Source organism: Nerophis ophidion, linkage group LG17, assembly GCF_033978795.1.
Source record: "Nerophis ophidion isolate RoL-2023_Sa linkage group LG17, RoL_Noph_v1.0, whole genome shotgun sequence".
Taxonomy (NCBI): Eukaryota; Metazoa; Chordata; class Actinopteri; order Syngnathiformes; family Syngnathidae; genus Nerophis; species Nerophis ophidion.
In genome coordinates this window covers 5,009,795-5,024,719 of record NC_084627.1, presented here as the reverse complement: position 1 = coordinate 5,024,719, position 14,925 = coordinate 5,009,795, and the positions used below count along the sequence as shown (strand labels likewise).

At 41.9% G+C, this 14,925-nt stretch overlaps 1 protein-coding gene across 2 annotated transcripts in view; it reads right to left on the bottom strand.

Annotated features, from left to right (window-relative positions):
• Positions 1–469: 469 nt before the first annotated feature.
• Positions 470–14,925, bottom strand: part of rab11fip1b (RAB11 family interacting protein 1 (class I) b) — a 54,987-nt gene continuing 40,531 nt past the window's right edge. For both annotated transcript variants that reach the window (XM_061875802.1, XM_061875803.1), the window contains 3 exons: positions 6,624–7,157; positions 1,063–1,174; positions 470–951 (listed from right to left, as the gene is read on the bottom strand). In XM_061875802.1, coding sequence (XP_061731786.1) covers positions 754–951; positions 1,063–1,174; positions 6,624–7,157 — 844 coding nt within the window. In that variant the 3' untranslated portion in view covers positions 470–753. The remainder of the gene's footprint in view (positions 952–1,062; positions 1,175–6,623; positions 7,158–14,925) is intronic.

The window sequence follows — 14,925 nt, the reverse complement described above, 5'->3', positions numbered from 1 at the left end:
ACAACCACGCTTGACTTTATTGTGGCATGTTTTGCACTCCACCTCTTCATCTTTTTCATTTTGTAGGGTAAAATAATCGTTAGAGTCAACATTGCAACATTTTCTTGTTACATTTCACCTGTTTGCTCTATCATTAAAATGTCTTACAACCACGCTTGACTTTATTGTGGCATGTTTTGCACTCCACCTCTTCATCTTTTTCGTTTTGTAGGGTAAAATAATCATTAGAGTCAACATTGCAACATTTTCTTGTGACATTTCACCTGTTTGCTCTATCATTAAAATGTCTTACAACCAGGCTTGACTTTATTATGGCATGTTTTGCACTCCACCTCTTCATCTTTTTCATTTTGTAGGGTAAAATAATCCCACACAGATGACATTTTTACCGTAACTCTTTTTAAAACGTGCCGTGGGGCCGTTAAAAAATTACTTGCGACACCCTTGAATCAAACGGACACCAAATACATTTTAGTTTTGCATAGTTTAATACTTCAGTGTAAAAATAGCAAGCCAAGTAAAGTGCTTTTTTTTATCTTTTCTGGAGATCATCATGTAAACATTGAACAATCAGTGCAAGAAGGCGTGTAACAACTGCATAGTTTTAAACACCTGGAAGGCAAATCTTACATTGAAGACAGACGGTTGATTTAAACGTTGTTGGCGTCGTTAAACATGTAAATATACATCAGCACTGCTTAAACCTGGAATGCAACTAAGTTAGAGGAAAAAGGTAGAGTGTCTGTGTAGGAATTAGACCACCTTCTTCAGAGACATGAGAATGCTGGGTTTCTCCTCCATGACACGAACAAGCAGGTTGTCGATGTACTGCTCCAGGTGAGCGATTCTTGCGTTCTTCTCCTGCAGCTGGCTCTCCTGTCTCACCACCAGGGAGATGAGTTCCTCCGTGGTCAGCATGGAATACGGTCCCTTGGCATGGCTTTCTTTCACCTGCAAGAACCAATAACAGACACACGCGTATAGAAGTTTATCTTTTAGTCCAATTTAAAAAAAAAAGAAAAAAAAAAAAGGTGCGACTATCATCATCTGACAGTCAGATACCTCTGTGTTTTCTAGAACTGGACCGAGGAGCCCAGCGTTGTCAGCGGTTTCTCTTGGGATGTCTGAGAGAGGATGCTGTTCCAGGGGACCGAGGGGCTTGACTGGATGAAGTCTGCAAAAAAAAAAAAAAAAACACATCAAAATCTGGACTAGGGATGTCCCGATCCAGGTTTTTGCACTTCCGATCCGATACTGGCCTATCTGAGCATGTATTAAAGTTATTTCAATCAATCATCCATCCATCCATCCATCCATCTTCTTCCGCTTATCCGAGGTCGGGTCGCGGGGGCAACAGCCTAAGCAGGGAAACCCAGACTTCCCTCTCCCCAGCCACTTCGTCTAGCTCTTCCTGGGGGATCCCGAGGCGTTCCCAGGCCAGCCGGGAGACATAGTCTTCCCAACGTGTCCTTGGTCTTCCCCGTGGCCTCCTACCGGTTGGACGTGCCCTAAACACCTCCCTAGGGAGGCGTTCGGGTGGCATCCTGACCAGATGCCCGAACCACCTCATCTGGCTCCTCTCGATGTGAAGGAGCAGCGGCTTTACTTTGAGTTCCTCCCGGATGGCAGAGCTTCTCACCCTAAGGGAGAGACCTGGAAACTCATTTCGGCCGCTTGTACCCGTGATCTTATCCTTTCGGTCATGACCCAAAACTCATGACCATAGGTGAGGATGGGAACGTAGATCGACCGGTAAATTGAGAGCTTTGCCTTCCGGCTCAGCTCCTTCTTCACCACAACGGATCGGTACAACGTCCGCATTACTGAAGACGCCGCACTGATCCGCCTGTCGATCTCACGATCCACTCTTCCCTCACTCGTGAACAAGATTCCTAGGTACTTGAACTCCTCCACTTGGTGGCATTCCACCCTTTTCCGGGCGAAAAGGGTGGAATCAATCAATGTTTACTTATATAGCCCTAAATCACTAGTGTCTCAAAGGGCTGCACAAACCACCACGACATCCTCGGTAGGCCCACATAAGGGCAAGGAAAACTCACACCCAGTGGGACATCGGTGACAATGATGACTATGAGAACCTTGGAGAGGAGGAAAGCAATGGATGTCGAGCGGGTCTAACATGATACTGTGAAAGTTTAATCCATAATGGATCCAACACAGCCGCGAGAGTCCAGTCCAAAGCGGATCCAACACAGCAGCGAGAGTCCCGTTCACAGCGGAGCCAGCAGGAAACCATCCCAAGCGGAGGCGGATCAGCAGCGCAGAGATGCCCCCAGCCGATACACAGGCAAGCAGTACATGGCCACCGGATTGGACCGGACCCCCTCCACAAGGGAGAGTGGGACATAGGAGAAAAAGAAAAGAAACGGCAGATCAACTGGTCTAAAAAGGAGTCTATTTAAAGGCTAGAGTATACAAATGAGTTTTAAGGTGAGACTTAAATGCTTCTACTGAGGTGGCATCTCGAACTGTTACCGGGAGGGCATTCCAGAGTACTGGAGCCCGAACGGAAAAGGAAAAATTTAGCCTACTTAGTTGTCAGATTCATGCTGAAAAGGATTTTAGTACTCTTGATAACAACTAGCCAGCTGAATTAGGTGAGTTTGAATAATACGCAATAGTTGGTATTCAAGGATAAACACAAAATAGAAATAATGATACATGACAAACAGAAATGGCATCATTAAACAGTAAGCAAGTGAACGGTATAAAGTGCAAATAATGCTGTAAACATTCAAAAAAAGCAAAACACACAACCTGAGTGGGATAAAATGTCTATAAATCAGCATCAATACTTGCTCTTGAAGAAGTGTAAACTTAAAAAAATATATATATATCTACACACTCCCTTCAATTGTTTGCCCTAGTCAGTGGGTGGCAAACAATTGAAGTCCAAGCATAATGGGGAGATTCTTTCCAACAAAGACGAGCACTTCAAGATGCTCAGGTGCCAGCCTGCTCCTGTGTTCATCTATGATGAGTGCTAAAAAGCCTCTCACTCGCAAGAGTCATTAAAATGTCTTACAACCACGCTTGACTTAATTGTGGCATGTTTTGCACTCCACCTCTTCATCTTTTTCGTTTTGTAGGGTAAAATAATCCCACACAGATGACATTTTTACCGTAACTTTTAATTCACACGGCCGTCTGAACGGTTAGAACGCAGACCTGTGGATGTTTTGAAGGTGTTCTGGAAAATGCGGAACGGAGTTTAGGGAGCAGCAGAAGAGTGGACTGTATTATTTAAATCGGTGTGTTGGAAAACACAGATCAGAGTTTTTTTAAAAACTGGATCTGGATCGGCATTTTCCCATGCCTTGCCGATACGCATTTTTTGGCAAATATCGGCGGCCGATCCGATCCAAATATCGGATCGGGAGAACCCTGATCTGGAGCACAAGGATACATTAAACCAAGGCGGGAGGGAGCATTTTGGCTGAAAATGGCTGTGGAGGGGGGCGTGGTGTGTAAGGACCTGCTTTGAAGTTAGCGGCAGGTGAGTAGATTACCCAGCTGAGGCTTGTTTATCTAATCACCCGTCGCCCTTATTTGCAGCAGCCGGAACGTGAGATATGTTTGGAGTAGAGAGGTCCGATAAGATCGGACTGCCGACATTAGCGGCCGATAGATACTTTAAAATGTAATACAAGAAATTATCGGTATCGGTTTTGAAAAAGTAAAATGTATGACCTTTTAAAATGCCGCTGTGTAAACGGACGTACGGAGAAGTAAAGAGCGCCAATAAACCTTAAAGGCACTGCCTTGGCGGGCCGGCCCAATCACATAATATCTAAGGCTTTTCACACACACAAGTGAATGCAAGGCATACTTGGTCAACAGCCATACAGGTCACACTGAGGGTGGCCGTGTAAAAAAACTTTAACACTGTTACAAATACACGCCACACTGTGAACCCACACCGAACAAAAATGACAAACACATTTCAGGAGAACATCCGCACCGTAACACAACAGAATGAATACACGGAACCCCTTGCAGCACTAACTCTTCCGGACGCAACAATATACACCCCCCTCACCTCAACCTCCTCATGCTCTCTCAGGGTGAGCATGTCCCAAATTCCACGCTGTAGGGAGAAGTACAAAGTACCAATAAACCTTAGAGGCACTTCCTTTACGCACCGGCACAGTCACATAATATCTACAGCTTTTCACACACACACGTGAATGCAAGGCATACTTGGTCAACAGCCATACAGGTCACACTGAGGGTGGCCGTACAAACATATGCACCACACTGTGAACCCACAACAAACAAGAATGACAAACACATTTTGGGAGAACATCCGCACCATAACACAACAGAAAAAATACCCAGAACCCCTTGCAGCACTAACTCTTCCGGGACGCTATAGTATACACCAGGGTTTCCCACACATTCATTTATTTGGTGGGGTGGCATGGCTCGGTTGGTAGAGCGGCCGTGCCAGCAACTTGAGGGTTGCAGGTTCGATTCCCGCTTCCGTCATCCTAGTCACTGCCGTTGTGTCCTTGGGCAAGACACTTTACCCACCTGCTCCCAGTGCCACCCACACTGGTTTAAATGTAACTTAGATACTGGGTTTCACTATGTAAAGCGCTTTGAGTCACTAGAGAAAAAGCGCTATATAAATATCATTCACTTCACTATTTGTGGCGGCCCGCCACGAAATAATTACGGCCACCACAAATAAAATAAAAAAATAAAATAAAATAAAAATTTCGGCTTTTGACTCGCTCTCAACCGCTCATAAAAGCAATGGGACTCTGTCTGTGAATCAATCAATCAATCAATGTTTACTTATATAGCCCTAAATCACTAGTGTCTCAAAGGGCTGCACAAACCACTACGACATCCTCGGTAGGCCCACATAAGGGCAAGGAAAACTCACACCCAGTGGGACATCGGTGACAATAATGACTATGAGAACCTTGGAGAGGAGGAAAGCAATGGATGTCGAGCGGGTCTAACATGATACTGTGAAAGTTCAATCCATAATGGATCCAACACAGTCGCGAGAGTCCAGTCCAAAGCGGATCCAACACAGCAGCGAGAGTCCCGTTCACAGCGGAGCCAGCAGGAAACCATCCCAAGCGGAGGCGGATCAGCAGCGCAAAGATGTCCCCAGCCGATACACAGGCGAGCAGTACATGGCCACCGGATCGGGCCGGACCCCCTCCACAGGGGAGAGTGGGACATAGAAGAAAAAGAAAAGAAACAGCAGATCAACTGGTCTAAAAAGGGAGTCTATTTGAATGGAGCTTGTAGTTACATAGATAAATATGTACATTTTATATAAATATGTACATAAAGTGTTGTAATTATATTCCAACTCCGCGTTCTTCTTGGTCCATCGCCGCCACCGCCGGCGGTCAAATAAAGAAGGAGTACGATCTCGGGGCAGAGCTCGGTGCAGGACTGTACAAAGAGTGTACAGTGGCCATGTCTCTCCTCGGCTCGGAGTCCAAATTTAATTCTCTCTCTGTTTGATTCTTTTCCTTTTGTCTTGTTTAATAGACTTCATCAGTGTTTGAACCTGACGATCAAGATATCGGCAAAAAAAGCCATTATCGGACATCTCTAGTTATTTCACCTTTTTTTGTTGAGCACACAACTCCACGTGTGTTCATTCCTAGTTTTGATACCTTCAGTGACAATCTACAATGTAAATCCATCCATCCACCCATTTCCTGCCGCTTATTCCCGTTCGGGGTCGCGGGGGGCGCTGGCGCCTATCTCAGCTACAATCGGGCGGAAGGCGGTGTACACCCTGGACAAGTCGCCACCTCATCGCAGGGACAACACAGATAGACAGACAACATTCACACTCACATTCACACACTAGGGCCAATTTTAGTGTTGCCAATCAACCTATCCCCAGGTGCATGTCTTTGGAAGTGGGAGGAAGCCGGAGTATCAATCAATCAATCAATGTTTATTTATATAGCCCCAAATCACAAATGTCTCAAAGGACTGCACAAATCATTACGACTACAACATCCTCGGAAGAACCCACAAAAGGGCAAGGAAAACTCACACCCAGTGGGCAGGGAGAATTCACATTCAGTGGGACGCCAGTGACAATGCTGACTATGAGAAACCTTGGAGAGGACCTCAGATGTGGGCAACCCCCCCCCTAGGGGACCGAAAGCAATGGATGTCGAGCGGGTCTAACATGATACTGTGAAAGTTCAATCCATAGTGGCTCCAAGACAGCAGTGAGAGTCCCGTCCACAGGAAACCATCTCAAGCGGATCAGCAGCGTAGAGATGTCCCCAACCGATACAGGCGAGTGGTCCATCCTGGGTCCCGACGAGTACCCGGAGGGAACCCACGCATTCACGGGGAGAACATGCAAACTCCACACAGAAAGATCCCGAGCCTGGATTTGAACCCAGGACTGCAGGACCTTTGTATTGTGAGGCAGACGCACTAACCCCTCTTCCACCGTGAAGCCCACAATGTAAATAGTCATGCAAATAAAGACAATGCATTGAATGAGAAGGTGTGTCCCAACTTTTAACCTGTACTGCACGTTGCTATTTTTTTATCCCCGTGCCCTCAGTTTGGGACAACATCCAGCAAAAGCACGGCCACCTCACCTGCGCAGCGCCACAGGAGGCACGTCCTTCCGGCCTGCAGCTTCATTCGGCGGACTCTCCTGGTGCGACTCGGCCCGACTGTCCTGAGGCGCGGTGTGGGCGTGGTCAGGGTTTGGCTCGTTATTTAGTGTGGCGGCGAGAGTCTTAGATGGAGGTGCGGGTGCGCGTGCCTTGGAGGATTTGCCTTTGGTTTCAGGCGCCGCGTCGGGAGATGGGGACACAGGTGGAGGCCATGACACAGAAGTGTGATCGTGAGAGGATGATGCTGCGTCGTCATCGTCGTCCTCGTCTTCAAATGGATTCGAAGACGCCGACCGAGGTATTGACGGTGCTGCACGCTTTGTGTGTTTTGCATCTGGGAGACGTCTGCTCTGAGGTGGAACACTGGCGGTCTTCACCTCCTTGTCTTTATTTTGCTTGGCGTTTAGCCTCGGATGCCGTGGGTCAGGTCTGACCACTGCAGTCGTACTCGGAGGAAGAGGAGCCGGTCGCTTCTTTTCATCCACAGAAAGGGCTCTGCTCCCCACTTGACAGCTGGGAAAGAGAGACAGTGGGAAGGACAACAAGGTTTTCAGCACTCCGTATCTTCACATCAACAACTTTGTGGCTTATTTGGAGTCATTCTGTTTTAATACCATTCTTCAAGTTGGCAGTTACCATTAATAACCGGCGAGACGTTAAATAATACAAGCGCTTGTAGTTGCAAAAATGGTATAAAAGCCCACTGAAACTGCAACATTCCTGACTGTGGCTTATTTGGAGTCATTCTGTTTTAATACCATTCTGCAAGGTGGCAGTTACCATTGAAAAGTGGCGAGACGACTGATAATACAAACATGTTGTGATTGTAGTTACAAAAGTGGTATAAAAGCACACTCAAGCCACAACATTCCTGACTTTGTGGCTTATTTGGACTCATTCTGTTTTAATTCCATTGTGCAAGGTGGCAAATACTAATAATAACTGGCGAGAAGTTTAATAATACAATCGCTTGTAGTTGTAAAAGTGGTATAGAAGCACACTCAAAAAGCAACATTCCTGACTTTGTGGCTTATTTGGAGTCATTCTGTTTTAATACCATTGTACAAGGTGGTAGTTACCATTAATAACTGGCAAGAGGATTAATAATACAACACACACGTTGCGCTTGTAGTTGCAAAAATGGTATAAAAGCACACTGAAACTGCAACATTCCTGACTTTGTGGCTTATTTGGAGTCATCCTGTTTTAATTCCATTGTGCAAGGTGGCAGTTACCATTAATAACTGGCAAGAGGACTAAAAATACAACACACATGTTGCACTTGTAGTTTCAAAAGAGGTATAAAAGCACACTCAAACGGCAACATTCCTGACTTTGTGGCTTATTTAGAGTCATGCTGTTTTAATTTCATTGTGCAAGGTGGCAGTTACCATTAATAACCGGCGAGAGGATTAATTATACAACAAACATGTTGCGCTTGTAGTTGCCCAAGTGGTATAAAAGCACACTCAAACTGCAACATTCCTGACTCTGTGGCTTCTTTGGAGACATTCTGTTGTAATTCCATTGTGCAAGGTGCCAGTTACCATTAATAACTGGCGTGAGGATTAATAATAAACATGTTGCGCCTGTAGCTGTAAAAGTGGTATAAAAGCACACTCAAACGGCAACATTCCTGACTTTGTGGCTTACTTAGAGTCATTCGGTTTTAATTTCATTGTGCAAGGTGGCAGTTACCATTAATAACTGGCGAGAGGATTAATTATACAAAAAACATGTTGCGCTTGTAGTTGCAAAAGTGGTATAAAAGCACTCTCAAATGGCAACATCACTGACTTTGTGGCTTATTTGGAGACATTCTGTTGTAATTCCATTGTGCAAGGTGGCAGTTACCATTAATAACTGGCGTGAGGATTAATAATACAACAAACGTTTTCCTTGTAGTTTCAAAAGTGGTATAAAAGCACACTCAAGCCACAACATTCATGACTTTGTGGCTTATTTGGAGTCATTCTGTTGTAAATCCATTGAACACGGTGGCAGTTACCAATATTAACTGGCGAGAGGATTAATTATACAACAAACATGTTGCGCTTGTAGTTGCAAAAGTGGTATAAAAGGCACACTCAAATGGCAACATCACTGACTTTGTGGCTTATTTGGAGTCATTCTGTTTTAATACCATTCTGCAAGGTGGCAGTTACCATTAATAACTGGCGTGAGGATTAATAAAACAAACATGTCCATGTAGTTGCAAAAGTGGTATAAAAGCACACAAATGGCAACATCACTGACTTTGTGGGTTATTTGGAGACATTGTCGTAATTCCATTGTGCAAGGTGGCAGTTACCATTAATAACTGGCGTGAGGATTAATAATACAACAAACGTTTTCCTTGTAGTTTCAAAAGTGGTATAAAAGCACACTCAAGTCACAACATTCATGACTTTGTGGCTTATTTGGAGTCGTTCTGTTGTAACTCCATTGAGCACGGTGGCAGTTACCAATAATAACCGGCAAGAAGTTTAATAATACAACAAACATGTTGCGTTTGTAGTTGCAAAAGTGGTATAAAAGGCACACTCAAATGGCAACATCACTGACTTTGTGGCTTATTTGGAGTCATTCTGTTTTAATACCATTCTGCAAGGTGGCAGTTACCTTTAATAACTGGCGAGAGGATTAATAATACAAACATGTTGCGCTTGTAGTTGCAAAAGTGGTATAAAAGCACACTCAAACGGCAACATTCCTGACTTTGTGGCTTATTTGGAGACATTCTGTTGTAATTCCATTGTGCAAGGTGGCAATTACCATTAATAACTGGCGTGAGGATTAATAAAACAAACATGTCCATGTAGTTGCAAAAGTGGTATAAAAGCACACAAATGGCAACATCACTGAATTTGTGGGTTATTTGGAGACATTCTGTTGTAATTCCATTGTGCAAGGTGGCAGTTACCATTAATAACTGGCGAGAGGATTAATTATACAACAAACATGTTGCGCTTGTAGTTGCAAAAGTGGTATAAAAGCACACTCAAATGGCAACATCACTGACTTTGTGGCTTATTTGGAGACATTCTGTTTTAATACCATTCTGCAAGGTGGCAGTTACCATTAATAACTGGCTAGAGGATTATAATACATATTTTGTCATTTCATGCAACCTGTTAGTAAAACAAAAAAGTAAATTTTTGAATAATTTTTTTAATAAAATAAATTACATTAATAAATCTAACTCCTGACATCCTTTGCACCGGTCCTCTCCAAGGTTTCTCAATGTCATCACATCGGGTTGAGTTTTTCCTTGGGGAAAACTGTGGGATTTGAGCAGATGATGTCGCCGTGGCTTGTGCAGCCCTTTTGAGACACTCGTGATTTCGGGCTATATATATATATAAGTCAACATTGATTGATTTGAAGACGTTTAATAGAGCTGAGTGTGGTCTCCGTGACACTTGGAGCGATGGCCTGGGCTGACAGGACACGCCCACATGCCAACACAGCCACGCAACTGTCACCGAGCTGTCAGGTTTGGATTACGTTGCCATGGCGCCGCAGGATGTAAACTAAACCAGGAAGTACATGTAAACGATATGGCTCTCATCCTGCACCACTCAAGTTCCTCTTCTAAGATGCATCAGTTTGCTGTCCTCCTCCCGTTAGAATTCATGTATACACTTTATATTGGGGTTACTATTATTGGATTATAATGTCTACAATATCAAGTGCGACCCGCAGGTCAATTTTTAACGGCCCCACGGCACATTTTAAAAATACGATTGAAACATTTTTAAAACAAAAAAAAAGTAATATGAAGGAGCAAACAGGTGAAATGTGACAAGAAAATGTTGCAATGTTTACTCTAATAACACAAAGCTGCCATGCAGGCTGTTTCTTTCTTTAAAAAATAATAATGAATCAAAATCAATGTCATTATAAATTGACCTATTCAAGGCTCCAATTAATCCATCCATCCATCTTCTTCCGCTTATCCGAGGTCGGGTCGCGGGGGCAACAGCCTAAGCAGGGAAACCCAGACTTCCCTCTCCCCAGCCACTTTGTCTAGCTCTTCCCGGGGGATCCCGAGGCGTTCCCAGGCCAGCCGGGAGACATAGTCTTCCCAACGTGTCCTTGGTCTTCCCCGTGGCCTCCTACCGGTTGGACGTACCCTAAACACCTCCCTAGGGAGGCGTTCGGGTGGCATCCTGACCAGATGCCCGAAACACCTCATCTGGCTCCTCTCGATATGAAGGAGCAGCGGCTTTACTTTGAGTTCCTCCCGGATGGCAGAGCTTCTCACCCTATCTCTAAGGGAGAGACCCAAACTCATTTCGGCCGCTTGTACCCGTGATCTTATCCTTTCGGTCATGACCCAAAGCTCATGACCATAGGTGAGGATGGGAATGTAGATCGACCGGTAAATTGAGAGCTTTGCCTTCCGGCTCAGCTCCTTCTTCACCACAACGGATCGGTACAACGTCCGCATTACTGAAGACGCCGCACCGATCCGCCTGTCGATCTCACGATCCACTCTTCCCCCACTCGTGAACAAGACTCCTAGGTACTTGAACTCCTCCACTTGGGGCAGGGTCTCCTCCCCAACCCGGAGATGGCCTTCCACCCTTTTCCGGGCGAGAACCATGGACTCGGACTTGGAGGTGCTGATTCTCATTCCGGTCGCTTCACACTCGGCTGCGAACCGATCCAGTTAATTAAGTCAATTAAGTCACGTAAAATTTTCCACTTTGAGATATTTTTGGGGGGGAAAATGTTGCATATTTTGTGTTTGCCATACAAAAAACTGAGCTGTTTTTTTATAAAGAAGGGCCTAAAATGAACAAACAAAAAACAATAAAACTTATAATTGACAGATAGATCTGAAGTTGATCGAGATTATTGTGTTAAAAGTAAATAGTAGTGAAGTGAATTATATTTATATAGCGCTTTTCTCTAGTGACTCAAAGCGCTTTTACATAGTGAAACCCAATATCTAAGTTACATTTAAACCAGTGTAGGAGCAGGTGGGTAAAGTGTCTTGCCCAAGGACACAACGGCAGTGACTAAGATGGCGGAAGTGAGAATCGAACCTGCAACCCTCAAGTTGCTGGCACGGCCGCTCTACCAACTGAGCTATACCGCCCCAATAGTGCAAATAGTAAAAAAAATTTACAATTTATTTTTTAACACCCTTTTGGATCCCCAATAATTTTAGTGCGGTGGTTCTTAACCTTGTTGGAGGTACCGAACCCCAGCAGTTTCAGAAGAACATGTACTGAACCCTTTAGTGAAAAATAAAATTGTTTTTTTATTTAATTTTTTTTAAATTTAAGACAAAGTTGTATGTTTTTGGTAACACTTTAGTATGGGGAACATATTCTAAGTAACAAAGACTTAATTTAGAGTTATTTGGACACTAGGGGAACATATTCTAAGTAATAAAGACTTCATTTAGAGTTATTTGGACACTAGGGGAACATATTCTAAGTAATAAAGACTAAATTTAGAGTTATTTGGACACTAGGAGAACATATTCTAAGTAATAAAGACTTCATTTAGAGTTATTTGGACACTAGGGGAACATATTCTACGCCATAAAGACTTAATTTAGAGTTATTTGGACACAAGGGGAATATATTCTAAGTAACAAAGACTTAATTTAGAGTTATTTGGACACTAGGGAAACATATTCTAAGTAATAAAGACTACATTTAGAGTTATTTGGACACTAGGGGAACATATTCTAAGTAATAAAGACTTCCTTTAGAGTTATTTAGACACTAGGGGAACATATTCTAAGTAACAAAGACTACATTTAGAGTTATTTGGACACTAGGGGAACATATTCTAAGTAACAAAGACTTAATTTAGAGTTATTTGGACACTAGGGGAACATATTCTAAGTAACAAAGACTAAATTTAGAGTTATTTGGACACTAGGGGAACATATTCTAAGTAACAAAGACTTAATTTAGAGTTATTTGGACACTAGGGGAACATATTCTAAGTAATAAAGACTACATTTAGAGTTATTTGGACACTAGGGGAACATATTCTAAGTAATAAAGACTAAATTTAGAGTTATTTGGACACTAGGGGAACATATTCTAAGTAATAAAGACTCAATTTAGAGTTATTTGGACACTAGGGGAACATATTCTACGTCATAAAGACTCAATTTAGAGGTATTTGGACACTAGGGAAACATATTCTAAGTAACAAAGACCTAAGTTAGAGTTATTTGGACACTAGGGGAACATATTCTAAGTAACAAAGACTAAATTTAGAGTTATTTGGACACTAGGGGAACATATTCTAAGTAATAAAGACTAAATTTAGAGTTATTTGGACACTAGGGGAACATATTCTAAGTAATAAAGACTAAAATTAGAGTTATTTGGACACTAGGGGAACATATTCTAAGTAACAAAGACTTAATTTAGAGTTATTTGGACACTAGGGGAACATAGTCTAAGTAATAAAGACTAAATTTAGAGTTATTTGGACACTAGGGGAACATATTCTAAGTAATAAAGACTAAAATTAGAGTTATTTGGACACTAGGGGAACATATTCTAAGTAACAAAGACTAAATTTAGAGTTATTTGGACACTAGGGGAACATATTCTAAGTAATAAAGACTACATTTAGAGTTATTTGGACACTAGGGGAACATATTCTAAGTAACAAAGACTTAATTTAGAGTTATTTGGACACTAGGGGAACATATTCTAAGTAATAAAGACTACATTTAGAGTTATTTGGACACTAGGGGAACATATTCTAAGTAATAAAGACTAAATTTAGAGTTATTTGGACACTAGGGGAACATATTCTAAGTAATAAAGACTCAATTTAGAGTTATTTGGACACTAGGGGAACATATTCTACATCATAAAGACTCAATTTAGAGTTATTTGGACACTAGGGAAACATATTCTAAGTAACAAAGACTAAATTTAGAGTTATTTGGACACTAGGGGAACATATTCTAAGTAATAAAGACTAAATTTAGAGTTATTTGGACACTAGGGGAACATATTCTAAGTAACAAAGACTTAATTTAGAGTTACCTGGACACTAGGGGAACATAGTCCAAGTAACAAAGACTTCATTTAGAGTTATTTGGACACTAGAGGAACATATTCTAAGTAATAAAGACTTCATTTAGAGTTATTTGGACACTAGGGGAACATATTCTAAGTAACAAAGACTTAATTTAGAGTTATTTGGACACTAGGGGAACATATTCTAAGTAACAAAGACTTCATTTAGAGTTATTTGGACACTAGGGGAACATATTCTAAGTAACAAAGACTTAATTTAGAGTTATTTGGACACTAGGGGAACATATTCTAAGTAATAAAGACTAAATTTAGAGTTATTTGGACACTAGGGGAACATATTCTAAGTAACAAATACTTCGTTTAGAGTTATTTGGACACTAGTGGAACATATTCTAAGTAATAAAGACTTAATTTAGAGTTATTTGGACACTAGTGGAACATATTCTAAGTAATAAAGACTTAATTTAGAGTTATTTGGACACTAGGGGAACATATTCTAAGTAATAAAGACTAAATTTACAGTTATTTGGACACTAGGGGAACATATTCTAAGTAACAAAGTCTTAATTTACAGTTATTTTGACACTAGGGGAACATATTCTAAGTAACAAAGACTTAATTAAGAGTTATTTGGACACTAGGGGAACATATTCTAAGTAACAAAGACTTCATTTAGAGTTATTTGGACACTAGGGGAACATATTCTAAGTAACAAAGACTAAATTTAGAGTTATTTGGTTAGGGTTAGAGTTATAAGGCCATTCCGAATAAGGCATTAATTAGTACTTAATGACTAGTGAAGAGACAATATGTTACTAATTTGCATGTTAATAAGCAACTAATTAATGGGGAATATGTTCCCCATACTAAAGTGTTACCATGGTTTTTTTTTTTACTGGTGCACAAAATGAACCGTGCATGAACATCACCTTGTTCCAACAACAAAACTAAGACAGTGCATAAACTCACAACAATTTACACACCTGCAAATCAATCAGCTGTTGCCGTATCGGTAATATGCCAACAGGGTGAAGATTGTATTTACACGGAGTCGGGTGGGTTTTGATCTCCGCCGAACCCCCAGGGTTCCATCGAACCCTGGGTAAGAACCACTGTTTTAGTGTGATTGCTCGAAAAATAATAATGAATTAAAATCAATTTAGTTATTGACCTTTTTAATGCTTCAATTATTTTATAATGTTAAATATTCTACTTAAAAAAATATTGGGTGAAAATATTGCATATTTTGT